The 16,966-nt window shown below is 40.5% G+C and overlaps 1 protein-coding gene across 2 annotated transcripts in view; it reads right to left on the bottom strand.

The window, feature by feature from the left end:
- Positions 1–1,221: 1,221 nt before the first annotated feature.
- The window catches only part of IPO5 (importin 5), a 34,570-nt gene continuing 18,825 nt past the window's right edge, over positions 1,222–16,966 (bottom strand). For both annotated transcript variants that reach the window (XM_083501128.1, XM_083501129.1), the window contains exons 15-26: positions 15,857–15,940; positions 14,449–14,581; positions 14,247–14,368; positions 13,638–13,734; positions 11,705–11,877; positions 10,649–10,760; positions 10,012–10,067; positions 6,712–6,834; positions 5,909–6,128; positions 5,502–5,730; positions 3,613–3,754; positions 1,222–1,951 (exon numbers count right to left, since the gene is read on the bottom strand). In XM_083501128.1, the coding sequence (XP_083357254.1) occupies positions 1,865–1,951; positions 3,613–3,754; positions 5,502–5,730; positions 5,909–6,128; positions 6,712–6,834; positions 10,012–10,067; positions 10,649–10,760; positions 11,705–11,877; positions 13,638–13,734; positions 14,247–14,368; positions 14,449–14,581; positions 15,857–15,940 (1,578 nt within the window). In that variant the 3' untranslated portion in view covers positions 1,222–1,864. The remainder of the gene's footprint in view (positions 1,952–3,612; positions 3,755–5,501; positions 5,731–5,908; positions 6,129–6,711; positions 6,835–10,011; positions 10,068–10,648; positions 10,761–11,704; positions 11,878–13,637; positions 13,735–14,246; positions 14,369–14,448; positions 14,582–15,856; positions 15,941–16,966) is intronic.

The raw sequence follows: 16,966 nt of genomic DNA, 5'->3' as shown, positions 1-16,966 counted from the left end.
GCATTTGAGCAGAAGTATGGATATAAAGATTTCTGTATGGTGTAAAATACAGACAGTTAAAACAAAAAATCCACTGTTGTAGCCAAAGCCTAGCAGCACTGTCTATTCCAGAGAGGAATGAATGAGAGGTGGGTTGAACCACCCAAAGCTCAGTATTTCATGTGTTTACACAGATGGGAAGTAGCTCAATTCCGGAACTTTTAGTGACATTACAATGCAATCTGCATGGCTCCATGAAGGAGTTGGCATGAAGGCAAAAAGTAGCTATTGCATATATATATATATATATATATATATATATATATATATATATATATACACCAAGTGGCAACAGCCTGAAGAAACTATGCAGGAGAGATGCTCAAAATGAACAATTATTTTAAAATATAGTCCAAAACAGAAGATGGAGGTGGAACTTGTTTCTTTTGTTAGAAATAAGCCTTTTCCTTCCTCAAAAGCACAGGGATTAAATAGAAACATTTCTCTTTCATCACGGTACCAGATGATTAACCATGAACTAGAAAAGTCCATTCTTCAGGCCTTGACAAAAACAAGTACTGTGAATTTTTAACTTAAAATATATTGTGGCATGAGTTTTTGTAGGTTAGACACACCTTCTAGATTCTATGTTACTGTAGTCCCTTTATGTAGTGTTTCAACTTTTCAGTTTCAGTTGTCAAAGTCAGATTGAATTCATTTACAGTGCAATCATATGTGTGCTTACTTAGAAGTAAGTCCCAGTGGTTTTGAGTCAAGCATAGCTCTTTCCTGTTCCTTGGGACACCATAGAACAAAATCAAATACTTAAACACTGAAGATCTCATATTAAAAAGGCCCATAATGAAGCACTTTGCAGAACAGTGCTTAAGTCACATCCCCCCTATCAAAACATGTCACCAATTCCATTTTGAAATGTAGCTTTGTATGTGTGCTGATTTACAAAGACCGGGCAATTCTATTCAGCGATCATTCTGTTGCTAAAATGCACATCTCAGAAAATATGGAATCAGGTCAAAACAAGCAAACAGAAAGACATATGGAGAACATGAAAGTACCCTAAGAAGTGGATTCTTAAATCTCTACACACGGAAATACGAAGACTGAAAAAACATGATTACAGACCAAGCATTCTGAGCGCGACATGTTGTACTTGGAAAAGTAAACAATTATTTCCACTGAAGGCAAACAAGAGACCACACAGCACTGGACTTTTACACAAGCTTTGATTGTATTTCAATGTCATTTATTGAAGGAGTGGATGAGATACTGTCAGACATGTCAAAGACACTTCACATTCAAGGGCTGAGAGCTCAATGGCCTTCTTCATTGAGTCGCTACACAAGCCTGTTTCAGAGAACTGAATGCGATATCGATGAAGTCTTCATGCTCGATGTTGCCGTCAGTTTATAGTCTCTTAATCTACTTGGTTTGGTGGGCAGAAGGGTGTTTCCTACCCTACAAAAATACTCACACTCCAATACATGTTAACACTAGAGGGTAAAAATGCCTGTAATCTGTTATAATGGGTGTCTACTGAATACCTGGTCTTAAAAGCTGTCTTAATTAAGTTTATGCTTAATGGAAATTCAACTTGTTTCCCTTTCACCATCATGTGGTTGGTTCATACCATTAGAAAAATACTCTTCAGTGCTACTGCAGGTTTTACAGGGAGCTCCTTCAGTGCTGATGGGTAGAAATTCATTGCAACACCATTTGAAACCGTTTCTTCCTGCTGCCACTGCTTGTAGGTTGCAGAATGGCCTACATGCACTACAGTTTTCTCTCTTAAAAACAAAACAAAGAAACCTAAACCGAAGGGTAAATGTTTATTTGGAGTTTTCTTGTGGATGATAGTTAAGGCCCTTTACGCAGAGTTCAGGAGCTCCTGTATGGCTGCCTGCTGTTCTGCATTGAGCTGAGATATGCATTCTGTCCACAAACCTCCAGAAGTCTACAGAATGAAGGAAAAATAGTGGGTAAGTTAAACATGCATATTAACAGGTACCCAGTAGGTACCCACTCTTAAAAACCTTCAACTTCATTTTGCTAAGTGTGCTCAGGTGTGTGGAGGTAAGACAACATTCAAAAGTTTAAAATGAGTGGACTGGAACACAACAGGTAAAAAGTACTCAATACAGCCAAAATAATAAGCATCGCTAACATTCTTTTAGAGATTCCCGTTCTTCTGGAACAGGAACAGAATCAGAGGCTCTCTAGAAGATGTTACTGGATTTCAGATTCCATTAATCCCAGCCAGCATGCCCAGTAATTAAGGAGCATGTGAGTTGGAATTCAACAACATCTGGAGGGCCACAGATTCCCCATCTCTGTTCTAGAGAAAGTATATGGTGATTCTTAGACAGAAGACTGGGAAGACAAGGAATAAATTAACCAGAGTAAGAAGGACAAAACCACAGCAAAAATGTGGCAAGCTACTTTCCAGAACCTCTCTTTCCTTTGGTTTTTGCTGAATCGCAAGATCTGAAATTTTATTCGTCTTATCTTCTCCCAGGAGAGTAGATTATGCTTTATAACTCTACTAAGACGTGTGCATTCCTTCTACTATTTGCTGCCTGTAAATTGTGTTTATATGCCACACAAATCTGAGCAAGCTCTGGGCCACTGGACAGTGGCTATCTTTCAAAATGAAATGTCTTCCAGTCAGAGATACTGCCACTTTTGAGGGAAATGTTACAATTCTGACAAGTGACAAAATCAGCCTGGTTTGCATGTCATGGTAAGCCGCCATATGGCTTACCATGACAGCTTGCCATCTGCTTAGCTCCTCTCTGAACTTTTTAGGTTAGTGCAGAACAGCAGCTTAAGTCAAGGTTTGGCTTAGCATATCATCCCAGTTTACAATTGTGGTTATTATTATTATTAATTATCCACCTTTCACTCTTAGGGTCCCTTGGCAAGGTCACAACATTAAAACACAATATTCAAAAGAGTTTAAAACAACTTAGTCACAAAAATAAGGTGGGTTTTAAAATTTCACCCCCAAGTGTCGAATGCCAAGGTAAAGAAGTGTGTCAATAATAATAATAAATAATAATAATAATATACCCCGCCCATCTGACTGGGTTTCCCCAGCCACTCTGGGCAGCTCCCAACAGAATATTAAAACACGATAAAAGATCAAACATTAAAAACTTCCCTAAACAGGGCTGCCTTCAGATGTCTTCTAAAAGTCAGATAGTTGTTTATTTCTTTGACAGGGAGGGTGCCACTACCAAGAAGGCCCTCTCTGTCTGGTTCCCTGTAACTTCGCTTCTCGCAGTGAGAAAACCGCCAGAAGGCCCTTGGAGCTGGACCTCAGTGTCCGGGCTGGACGATGGGGGCGGAGACACTCCTTCAGGTATACTGGGCCAAGGCTGTTTAGGGCTTTAAAGGTCAGCACCAACACTTTGAATTGTGCTTGGAAACATAAGAGCTCTTTGCTAAGATCTCTTCTCTTAAACCATGACCTATAACCACAGGAGAAACCCTGACACACTTGCTGTACTGGAAAGCACCTGTGATCTCCTTGAGAGCTCACACATTTGTGCTAAGCCAGGGTTTGGATTGGCAAGATGTGAAAATGCAGACATGAAAATATAAATTTGCATTTACCTGCACTTGCCGAACTACGTTAGCCAGTCGTTTGGTGCATGGATCTCCACGCTTCATAGCTTCGTTCATTTCACCATCCGCAATTATACTGAATATTTTGGGCAGATTAGAATTGTTGGGGCCCAAAACAATGGGATGATTACTGTTGGGAAAAGAAAATTAAAATTAGCTAGCATCAACACTATAAAGGTTTCTAGGTACACAACACAACAGCTTTAATGGAGAGTATTATATGAAAATTCCAGGTTGCCATGATTGGTGTCCTAAACATTTTCTGTTCTTCCCTCCTCCTTTTTCTGCTTCTGTCTTATTTTCTAGCACACCCTGGAATCTCCCTAGTTTGCCCTTCCTTTTGTCCTAGCAACCAGAAAGCATCTTTTCTGTGGTGGGCTCATCTGAGATCAGGTACTCCCTAGGAGTTATTTTCTGCAGATGCTGCAACACAGTAAGTGAAAGTGGATGTTATTTTCTAAACATATTCAGGATTTTGATCTCTGGATGAAGGAAACGAACTAATCTAAACTGGGTTAACTACTCTAAATTTCATCTACCTTATTAGGACTACCAAAACAGTGTAATAAATGTGCAATAAACATTTGAGGCAGGTTTGTTCCCGTTGATACCCAGCAACACATTAAACTATCACTCTTTACAGATGTTCCATAAGGATCTACCATGTTGTACTAATATTTATTATGCTACATACGCATACAACATAAACTCAAGATAACAGATATATGTAATATGTTGTGTGTGGAATTATTAACCTGGTAACAGGGTCAAATATGTTAATTGGCAGCTTATTTTTTTTAATAGTAACTTTATGTGAAGCCCCTCTAGGAAACTCTTTTCTGCTGTACATTTTTAAACTTTAAAAAGGTGTCAACGTCAACTTACAATTATTGTGTTATCATGGGCCAAACAAAGACCCATCCCTTGCTTTTGCAACTGTGGCACTGAGGAAGTTAATCCTTTTCCTTATGGGTACACCATGGCAGCTATTTGCCAAATAGAAAGAGAGGTGGGCAGTATAATTATTAATCTCCATTGCCTCGACTTGTTTGATTAAAAGTGTGTGTGTTCACTTTTTTTAAAAAAAAAGTTTGAGATAATACATGAGGGTTAAAACTGCAGACACTATATCAAGGGTTGTTTCATTTTCACATTTGAGGAGGACAGTTGTACCTTGGTTCTCAAACGGCTTAGTTGCCGAACAAATCGGCTCCCGAATGCCACAAACCTGGAAGTACCGTATTTTTCGCCCTATAGGACGTACTTTCCCCCTCCAAAAATGAAGGGGAAATGTGTGTGTGTCCTATGGGACGAATGCAGGCTTTCGCTGAAGCCTGGAGAGCGAGAGGGGTCGGTGCGCACCGACCCCTCTCGCTCTCCAGGCTTCAGGAAGCTATCCCCCCAGCCCGGCAAGCTCCCAGAGCGATAGCGAAGCTGCGCGCAGCTTCGGCATCGCTCTGGGACCCGTTCTGGAGGCTGGGGAAGCTCAGGCTTCCCCCGCCCCAGCCCCGCACCTGGGGGAAAATAAATAACCCCCCCTTTATTTCCCCCCTCCCAAATCTAGGTGCGTCCTATGGGGCGAAAAATACGGTAAGTATTCTGGAAGCTGAACGCCCAGCGTGGCTTCCGCTTGAGTGCAGGAAGCTCCTGCAGCCAATTGGAAGCTGCGCCTTGGTTTTTGAACCATTTTGGGAGTCGAATGGACTCCCGGAACTGATTAAGTTTGAGAACCAAGGTACTGCTGTATATGGAAACTGAAATAAAATCTAAAAATGTAATGCCTAAAAATAAAAATCATGGCCAAATGTTACACTTCACGCACACACATGTAGAAATCAGTCTTAACCTTTATGGCTCAAGCAGCATTTTCTTCTTACCTCTCTATTAGGTCACACAAATAATTGAAAGTATGAACAGCTTCTTCTTTGTCTTCATGCAGTGGCAGCCATGATAACCAATGAGGGAGCACTTCTTCAACATTTATACAGTCAGGCTTAAACTTCATGATCTTCCCAACTGCTGAAATGCAGTTTTCTGTTGCGTTGATATTTTCTTTGGTTTTGGCATCTGCTGATTGAATAACTCTCACCAGCAATGGAAGGGCCTCTGGTAATGCCAATATTTTTGGTGGAGAAAAAAAACACACTGCATTATAATACTTGAATTTTTTTTTGCAAAATTACACTTTCAAGTAGAGGTGTCAAATTGGCAGCCTACAGGCCTGAACAGAAGGTTACATATGCAAAAGATAAAATATGTGCCAGATAAATAGCATGTAAGATACCTGTGCAGAAAGGCCGATAATTGTCCCCGCCAAATTGTGCCATGACGCCAATACCGTATGCAGCTGCTTGTCTAACCTCTGGGCTGTTGTCACATATTGACTGTAGCATTGGTCTCAAGAAGTATTCTGCATATTTGAATGAGGATGGGCTGCAGTGTTCTATGACATCATCAAAAATGCATAAACCCCACTGCCTGTCTGGCCATGGCCTATGTGGGCACTATAAAGGGAAAAAAACACATAATCAGCGTTCCTTCCACCTATTTGAAGGTTGTCCCTTGTCTTCCCACCTCAATACATCTAGAACTTCTTTAGAAACCCAGATTGCCCTAGATTCCTAATCTACCAATATGGTATGCCCAGCCCTAAAGCCTTGAAGAGGTTTCATATCCATATTACATATACATATTACGGGGTCCATCACCCTACATCAGTTAATTAATTGCTTCTTGAGAAAAACTAAAGTACCATCTCACTGTAAATATGCCAGCACTATTTACAAAACAAAAGCCTATCTTCACTGCTCCAAGTTACTCTTTACCCTTAATATTTTGCTATTCCTCCAATATTCCTCTTGTTGCAGTGTTTATGTCTCTGTGCAAATGCATATACCAGCATTGCATTTAGTGTCAAGGGAAAAGCTGCACAGAATTATAGCCAATAAGCTATTGAAATAATTTCTTGTACCTAAGCATCATTGTACAAGGAGACTTCCCTGACCCATCCTCCCATAGCTGACAATATTAATTTGAGGGTCCTCTGTGCCATTCTAAATAAGCCTTGAGGAGCTCCAGGATACTTACAATTAAGTTGACAATTTGTGGTAGTAGCTGTTCAAACCATGGTAACACCTTTGACTTGTAGCTGCTGAATATTGAGTGCAAAATATCTGACACTTTAGTCAGAATGTAGACATCGCTGTCGTGCTGATAAAGGGGGGAAAAAGCAAGGGAATCAGTATCTACCATTTGGATGATGTTGAATGATGGATCTTAACATTTTTTACAATTTCAGGGTGGTATGCAATGCTGTCTGCCCACTTACTCAGTGGGACTTCTGCAGCTCCACAGGGTACCCCTTCCCCCAAATATCTGCTTGAAGGTTTATCTACTTGATGGAGCAATTAGGGGGCTGTAGGGGGAGGTGAGGAAGAAGCCCTGTTGCATGGCCACATGCCTGCTCATGCTATGTTGGGCTCTCACCATCAGACTAGAACTAACTTGGTATTTTCCTAGCAGTGCCATCTTATGGAAATGGCAGGGAGAAGAGAATATTCTAGGCTGAAAGGTATTATATCACTCATTTTATCTAGGTCAGCATTAGTTTTTTCTTCTTCTCTCTCACCCTCAACAGACCCTGTTTCTCACAGTTAACACTATTTGCTATAGCCCTTTTCCCCACTCACACAGCTACTTCCTATAGCCAGCCATCTGCATTTTCCTACACTGAAGCCCAAGATGTTTGATTTCCTTGCTTCCACAAGGGGTCGCTGAGCTTCTACAAATGCTTAAACTGCAATATAGTAAGCTGCCCTCCAAAGAAGAATGGTAATTGGTATAATCTTGCCAAATAGGAAGGAAGATCTTGCTACACATCAGGTGCAATGGCGCAATTGTGAAAAAGTGTCATCTGTATTCACCCTTCCAACCCTCACAATAAAATAACTGCCATTTCCTAGGTGATCTCACCAATTCTTTTCAATCCTAGTGCATGGCTGGGAGGCGAAGAACGCAGCTACTGTAACCAACAATATGCATACTCATGAACCAGCCAGGACCTGAAATTCAGTGACTGCTTATATAGTAATACTAATACTTTAGAACTGACTGCCTTGATTCCGATACCTACTGCTTAATAAGACCAGTTAGGCTTTCCATGAGCAAATAAAAGTATCTGCATCAGTTTGTCCAAACATGAGAAGAATTTAAACTACAGCTGAATATTAATCTTGCAGAATGCTTGCCCAAAATGTGACTAAGTATCCTTCTTTGAAATTAGTTTAATGTCTATCCAATGAACCTTCCAGACCTCAGTGAAGGCTTGACCAATGTAAAGGAAGGCTGATGGTACTTGTCCTGGTTTTTTAAGGTTTGTGACTCGAACCCTAGCCCTTCCAGCACAGACAGTCCCTCATCCATCAGAAGAAAATGGGGGGGGGGGGAAGGGAACAGCCCTTAGAAAGAAAAGGCCAGGACAGCTCCTACCAGCAGCTTTACATTGGAAACCAATGAAATGAAGAAAAAGAAAACAGCCAAATGAATATTCACTTGGGAATTTCTTTCAGAGACCACTCTGCAAGATGGGTTATACTCCTATCAAAGTTGTTTATTATTTTGCATTTACACACTAGTGTGCTAACATTTTGAAATACTAAAAAACTGATCAAGACTGCATCTAACACCTGCTTTGGAAGAACTCACCTGGAAAACACTGGGTTAACTCTGCCCCCCCCATTACATAACCCCAATCCCAGTTCAGCTAAGAAATCTGTAGAACCACCGATTGAGGCAGAACAGCACAAGCTGCCCCCTCACCCAAAAGCAGTGCCATTACTGTACCCTTTCACGACAACTCCCTGGGCCACGGAAAACAAAGACCCAACAAGTGCTTTTTGGAAGGGAATAAATGTACCTTGACAAAACCAAGGCAAGCATTATGAAGGAGAGCCCTGCATATATTGTGCACAGAATTAAACTTGGAAATAAATATCATGGTCCTAGGCATGCCTTAATCCACCATGATAAAGATATCAACGTTTCTGTCATATTAATCCACAACCAGAAAGTAATTCAACATCTGATCTGAAACAACTTGTCATGGACTTCCTTATGCATGCTTACTCAGAAGTAAACCCTACATCTTACTAAGAAGTCCCCTAAAATAGTTGCTGTTGGCAGGGCTGCAGGGGCAGTATTTGTCTGAAACTGCTTACAGCAATGTATAATAAAAACAGTTTCTAAGCAGTTTCTAAGACTGCTTACAGCAATGTATAATAAAAACTAAATGTAATATTTTAATGGATACCAGATAGTTGCCACAAAGATGGGGATGCTGCGACCGCTGGCAGATTTCAAGCAAATTTGTGGTTGCCAGATCCAGAATCTCACCCTTAACATGCATCCCAAGGCAAGGGATATTACCCCTCTCCCTCAGGGTTACATTTCAAGATGGAGAGGCAACGCACCCTGATAGCCTAACCCAGTTACAGGGACATTCATCTGTTCAAAGCTAGAGAGGAGTCTTGGGCTGTGTTTTGGTGCAGAGGCGTTCCAAAGTGCATCAGAAACACAGCGACTCCGCAGGAAGGCTGGGCTTTATTAATTTGCTTCTGAGTCTCTGAGGCAAAAACAAGCTATGCTTCTTCCAACCTTGAAGTCACTGGAATTGTGCAGCACTTTGGAGGTGCTTTGAGTGCTTCCAGGGTGCTGCGCCAACAGTGGGGATGATTCCCCATCCCTATTCTGCAGCTCTTGAAACTGGGAGGAAGTCTGGTGCCTATCACCCTTGCCAGATGATAGTACAATACTTGCCATGACAAGTGGGATTGTGGAACCCTGGGCACCAGTTCTCCAGGACTGGGCCCCAAGGAACAGTATCAGGAAGAGACGGCCATGTTCATGTGTGTGGTTGTGTACCGTCAATTTCCTGTCCTAAGATCAGTAAGCACTGGCTCCATCAAGTCCGGGCCAGTCCTACACTGTTCCCAATGTGATCTGGATGTTTCTGTAGATTCAAGGTCATTGCTAGGTCTAGAGTCCTACTGAAAGAAACAGCCTGTGATCTACTGCTATAGAAGATGTTTGGAAGCATGCCAGAAGGATGGTATGTTCCCCAAAACAGTCTCCCATCAATAGTTACTCCACAATCTACTTTCTTCCAGCATGTTGTGGAGTGGCACCTGAGAGAATCTAGAAAGTTTGTCTCCTTTGCACTGCCTACCCAAGACTATTAGGTATTTACTTGATAGAAGCTTCCCGAAGAACATGAAAATTATCTGCAAATCGGGCATGAGGAAAGGCGATAGCACCATTTCATACTGTTACGTAATATGAAATGGCTTCTAAGAATATTCTGTTTGTGAAGACAACCAAGAGAAGACTTACTTCATCTTGCAGTGACTCTTCAACTTGCTCATCGTAATCTTCATCTTGCCTTTTCACTAATTAAAAAGCAAATTGTTAATGTATTAGCATGGCTGCTTTCAGAAATGTTCAGGCTTGCTGCAAGAAGAAAGCTGTAGAAAAGGAGCAGAGGGCAATTATTTGGTAGATCAACCCAAGGGACGGGAGATTTGCTCTAAAAGGGATAGAAGGACCCTTGGATGATGACGTGCAGGAATAAATGGCAACCTATCCCGAGACAAGTTAAGGTAGTTTCATGTTTCTAGAATGAATTTTAATTGTTCTTATTCAGCTTGGAAATTCTGAATATTCAGCAGCATATTAAACATATATTTATATATTAAGTATATAATCATACTAAAGTAAGAAAAAAGCTGTATCAAGCTTTACTAAAAAATATTGCTGTAGCTACTGAGATAGATATAGAATTATCATATTGTTTAAGGAATTTAGTGCTTTCGTGGGCTGGCACTTGACAACAGTGTTTATCAATAGTATAGGGGGTGGTTCACCATACATATTACTTATTTACTGCTTTTTTGTGAACCAGTTAGTTAAATTTAGAAGCTGTGCCTTGAGAAATATTTGGATGACATTAAGCACCCTTAATTAAGCTTACCTTGCCTTAATTCTTGATTTTTAAAGTGCTCTTCTAGCTTTCCTTTCAATATTCCCCCAAGTTCTTCAAAGTGTTCATTGTTAAGGCAGCCATCTCCCATTACTTCAATACACTAATGAAATAAAAGTTCATCAGCTTGAAAAATGATGTTCAAACAATTTCAAGTAACACTTTCCAAAACACTCTCTATATAATAATATAAATAATCATATTCTTTACATCCCACCTTTCCTCCAAAGAACTCAAGCTGGTGTACTTGCTTCTCCCTACTTCTTCTCAAAGATTACCCGCTATGATTGTGGTCTTTTTAAAGTACTTGCATAAAAATAAATTTTAAATCAATCAATCCCCAACAGGGACTTTCCATGCGCTAATCTAATCACTTAAATTGCAAACTAAATAAATATCTAAATCTACCTAATTTGGATTACCAGTTTTTAATGCAAGGCTAGATAGGTTTACCGGTATATTCTTGTACAGTAAGAAAACATACAGTTTTTGTTCACTAACCATTTAAACTTTAACAACCTTTCGCTGTTGCATCAGTTTTGTAAGAAAACTAGCAAGTTTGTTTGACAATTTGATGTCTTTCAAAAGAAATTCACAAACAAAATCATCTCAATCGCAAGGCACCTAAAGTCGATTGCTAAATATACTCTGCTTCACAGTGCTAATACTGCTCTGCCTTTGCACAAAAATTCTCAGACAATAACTGTATTCTTGGTTTGAAAGATTGGGAATATATAAGGATCTCCAGTTTCATCCTTCCCTCTTCCCTTCGTCTCCGTTAGAGACAAATAGAACTTTTTACTTTTAGTTAGTGCTTAGTGCTTTGCTACAAAAGGTGAATATTTCTAATTGCTTCTTGTAAGGAGGGGGAGTGAGAGCCTAAGGCTTATAGTTACCTGCACCTGCTTGTCCAAATTCAGATAAAACCTGAGCACTAGGACAATATGAAAATTATTAATTTAAATTCTCTTTTATTTCTCCTTACTGAAAATATAACATTTTCTATTCAGAGACAGGAAAGGTAGCTCACGCAAATTAAAATATTACCTTGGCAAAAGAATGCATTATTTCTGACAGTACATCTGAGTCAGGTTCTGTCCCTATGGCCTTGATAAGGGCATCACACATAAAATGCCACATCTGGGTGAGGTATTCTGGGCCACGAACTCTTGCACATTCCAGGAGCAAAGGCATAGATTCTGCAGCTGCCACACGAACACGTTGAATTCATTAAGGTAAATGACTGCCAAACATTTTTTTACCAGTGTCAGAAAACCACCAATCATATACCATATTTTTCGCTCTATAAGACACACCAGACCACAAGATGCACCTAGTTTTTGGAGGAGGAAAACAAGAAAAAAAATATTCTGAATCCCAGAAGCCAAAACAGCAAGAGGGATCACTGTGCAGTGAAAGCAGCAATCCCTCTTGCTGTTCTGGCTTCTGGGATAGCTGCGCAGCCTGAATTCGCTCCATAAGACGCACACACATTCCCCTTACTTTTTAGGAGGGAAAAAGTGAGTCTTATAGAGCAAAAAATACGGTAGTTTCCTTCTTGAGGCTATGATCGAATCCCACTTTCCCCAGTTCAAAACCCTAGGACGTGATTTTAAATTACAATTAAGCATAAAACATTATATATCTGTTACAATTTGATTCCACTCAACAAAGTAAAAAACAAACAAAGTATAGCACATTTTTAAAAATCTGGGTAAACAATATTGATTCCTGGATTACATTTTGGACAACATGGAAGGATAAATGGTAGAGTGCTTAGCAATTTTACATTTGAAAAGGTGTTTAAATATTGCCTATCCTTTCAAAATGAAGGTAAATTAGTAATACACCTCCACATAATGTTCAAAACTGGTGGTGTGATCCTTCAGTGTTGCCTTAACTGAATATAGGCCTTTGCATCACTGAAGCTAAATTAGAATCCTATACACCAGGGTGTGGATAACCCCCCCCCCTTGAGGACCACAACCCTTTTGGTGAAATTTGTTTAGGCTGCGTGTCAACACTGGGTGAGACTCAGAACCACTCACTCACAAACTCCCTTCCTCTTACATACAACCCCCTCTTCCCAGCCTAAACAATTAGGAGTAAAAATTAGTTTCCACCAGCACAAGCTGTTTTTGAGCCCAACTAGTATATGTGGAGAGGAATTTTGTGTGTGTGTGTGTGTGTGTGCGCATGTATGTTACAGTGCAGGGAGAAAGGAGATTTAACTCTTCCTTTCTCAGCTGTGATGCTCCTCCTTAAAATCATTCCTATGTGGCAATCAGGCTTACAAAAGTTCCCACTAGTGGCATTAATGGAAGTAGTTATTTTGGAGGCTGTAGGCTGGGTGGGGAGATCCTATAGGTCAGTGTTCCCCAACCTTGGGCCTCCAGCTGTTTTTGGACTACAACTCCCATCATCCCTCGCTAGCAAGACCAGTGGTCAAGGATGATGGGAATTGTAGTCCAAAAACAGCTGGAGGCCCAAGGTTGGGGAACACTGCTATAGGTCACATTCAGCTTGTAAGCTGGAGATTCCCCATCCCTAAATATGGAAAGCAAGGCAGAATTATGCACATTTGCCACGGAAAAGCCTTAAAGAAGAGGGGTACCATTCTATCAGCCCTTTTAAGAGTCTTAATATGCTGCTTCTGTAAGAGTTCTATCCTGCCTCAATGACAAGATCTTGCAGCTCTTCCAAATAGCTTACAGCAGTGGTTCCCAACTGGTGGTCCATGAATGCTGGGGTGGTGGTGGTTCGTAGCACCATTCACGTTACAAAACCTAACACAGAGATATCCAAAATATTTGAAAATGGGGGGTCCATGGCTTGGCTTTTGAAAAGCAGGGGGTTCCAGTACTTAGCAAACTGGGAACCGCTGGCTTAAAGGATGACATCAAAGTATTGCGAACATTTTGCAGGTTATAATATTAAAACTTCACAGGGCATTTACAGACACATTCTCATAAAAGGATATCATCATGGAAATAGAATTTTAACAAAGGAACCATCAGTTTTACAACTTGCTCTGTGTACTCCACAAATCCTTCTTTCAGCTCTTTGGCATAGCAAACCTAAAATAAAAAAAAGTAAGCAATTTAGAAAAGGAATACTGTTGTGCAATTATTAAATGACCATCAGGTATATTGAGAAACAATTAAGCAAACAGGAAAACTACATCTACAAAGATAAAGGAAAATGGGACGCTCTTGTGTCGCTTGTGGTAAGTTGGTGCACTTTGTCTGATTAATTCATTCCTACATGTTTTTGACTTTACAGAACAATTAAATCTTTTAACAACAATAACATTCCACAAGTGTTATCTAGTCTGTCCATACCCTTCCTTCACTAAAGTTCGTCCCACTTTCTCTTCTCTATTCCCAAGGGCAAATGTTCCCTATTATTAATAGCGTGAAAGAGCCTACTGAGTCACCAGGCTATTCCACCCTTCTTGCTACACCCTCCTAAATTTTAATTGCCCATGAGCCAAATTCAGCTCCTGAGCTGCAGTCTACTCCAGCTTCTGGGCCTCCATACTGCTGAATACTGATTTCAGTTCAAACCGTGTGGTCAAAATAGTACCCACCAACATCTGGCATGCAGTTGCTTTTTCTTCAAGGCCTGCAGTCTTGATACCAAAACTCTGCTGGTCACCCAGATTTACAAATTCCCAGCCATCATCGTCACTCATGTTCTCCATATCTTGTGCTATCGAGAGAGAAAACGATTAGGAGAGCTGTGCCCTTCCTTACAGCTAATTTAAGAATGGAAAAAGTCTCAGAACTTACTGTCAAGGAGAGCCACTTCGGGCTTAATTGATGCAGTTTTCATTAAAGGACCCATCACAACAGGGAGGTACTGCTGGAATTCCTTTCCAAGGATCTTGCACATTCTAGCCCATGCAGAAATCATATACGATATCTGAAAATTAATAGCCTTAGTTTACTTCTCTTTTCTGCAAGAATACTTTCTTAAAGGTTGCATTACTGCCTGTGCTGGGCAAAAATCAAACCCATCTTAAAAATTAAGTTGTTCAGATGCATCACATTGACGTTAGGAATTATTTTCTACAGGCAACAGCTGAGCAGTAATCCTTAGCATTTCAAAACTGTAGTTTTGAAGATTTCTAGGGGGAGCCTTCTAAGTCCCCATACTGCAGATAGGGGTGAGGCTGAAAAAGAATAGCTTGCCCAAGGCCATCTAGTAAGCTCATGGACAGAGGTATGATGAGAAGGGAACATTTCATCTGGGTAGCCAAAAGCCACTTTCCCATTAGATAACAAAAAATGCAATCAGCTGGAGCCACAACACTCAGCAAGATATTAAAAAGTCAAAACTTTTGACTCCAGTCAAAAGTGGTTTCTGAATACTGCATTGATAAAGATGTAGGAAAGCACCACAGAACTGCACCACACCAGTGTTATAAACAAAGCACATTCCTTATCTGGCTTCCCCAGTGAATCCTATTTTCTGTATACGAACTGTCCCTATAGGCAAGGAATGTGACTATAGGAAAAAGTGACTCCAGAGAGCAGTGGGACAAGTGCAGAATGCAGAAGCTACTGCAGATTGGAACTCACAAATCACCCAGTAAAATGATGAATGGGGTTGGAGAAAGGTCTCAGATTTTTTTCCCATCTCATCTCCGCTCTATCACACAATGACCCTTTAGCTAGTTTGGTATAAAGCTAGCATTAGTTCCGCAGCTTTTCCCTTCTCCAAATACAACCAACTGGAAAAAGGCAGATTTGGGCCACTTACATACAGTGAAATCTCGAACCAAGCTAAAACTAAAACCAAGTCACATTGCCACAGAAACCTTTTAATCTACAGATCCTACTAAAAATGCATGTGGCAACAGAAATTTTGGCCAAAGTATGGATCAGCTTTCTAAACAGCCACCGCCCTGACAACAGGCATGAGATACTCTAGTACAGTGGTGCCTCGCAAGACGAAAATAATTCGTTCCGTGAGTCTTTTCGTCTTGCGATGCACGGTCCGTCGCAACTGCGCCTCTTCAAGCGGCTTTAAGAAAAAAGCGCAAGACATTTTCGTCTTGCGAAGCAAGCCCATAGGGAAATTCGTCTAGCGAAGCAACGCAAAACCGAAAAACCCTTTCGTCTAGTGAGTTTTTTGTCTTGCGAGGCACCACTGTAATAAGGTGCTTTCAAAGGTAAAAGTAGTGCTTTGACATACCTGAGGGTCGTCATCTTCCAGGTCATTGAAGTCAGTCTGTGTTTTCAGCAAGAGCTGCATCACATCTGATGCATCCTGCATGAACTATAAATAGGAAGAACCAAGAAATCATGTCAGGGCGGCTAAATAGTTATTTTCTAAGTAAAAAGCTTAATACTTTTGAAAAGATACTCATGGTTTTAAACTGGTTTCAATCAAAGAATGCAAGGACACTGCAATGAAGTTATGAACATTTGAAGTGACATCGAAAGCAGTGAAACCAAGTGCATTCAGATGCTGCTTGCTGCTAACTTATACATTCATTCAAAATTTCAGAAAAGAATTGTAGCGCCAGATGGAAACAGTTATGTAATCCAAACACCTGCACAAATGCAACAGTCGCCACACCAAAGCAGCTTGAATGGATTACACTTCAAGACAATAGTTTCTTATAAGAGACCAGAAAGGATATGAGAGGACCACAGTAGTGTTGCAAATAAACATGGGTTCACCATCCATATTAAACTGGAGAGCCAAGATCAGCTACAGAAATCTGACACCACAGGGAAGAAACAGGATCTATCTAGTTGGCCTCTAAGAACCTACTTCATTTAGAATGCTAGCTTTAGATTAGTCATTTAGGCTATCTTAAAAACCCTGGAAATCCCAGGAGAAAATGTGAGTTCATGAGTTATTACAGAGAGAGCCTACTACATACTGAAATACAGCAAGAGAACAATAGTCAAACACATAAAACAACCAAATTTATTTTCAGTTTGTGTGTTGAACCAAAGATGAACTGTTACAGAAGCTCTGCGAATGCCATCTTGGTAGTCAAGATAACTCTACAATTAATTGGTAGTTGTTGTAGCAATGAGCTCATAGATGCTTATATTCACTTGCTTTGATATAAACTAATTGGCTTGCTTTGATGTTATCCTTATCGGTGGGCTTCGGATCCTGGGCTCTAAGCCCAGAAAGGGGAACTATCTGTAATAGTTGGGTATTTGCCACCTATGCCCTCATCTGGGAAGGGGGAGCAATGGGAGATCCTGGGCAGCATAATGCATGTTCTTTTGTTTATAAAGAATGTGGGCACTTTTGCTTAGGTGCAGACAAGTCATCTCCTAG

Source organism: Podarcis liolepis (genome assembly GCF_965112155.1).
Source record: "Podarcis liolepis genome assembly, chromosome: 4".
Classification (NCBI taxonomy): Eukaryota; Metazoa; Chordata; class Lepidosauria; order Squamata; family Lacertidae; genus Podarcis; species Podarcis liolepis.
This window is presented reverse-complemented; position numbering and strand designations above follow the sequence as displayed.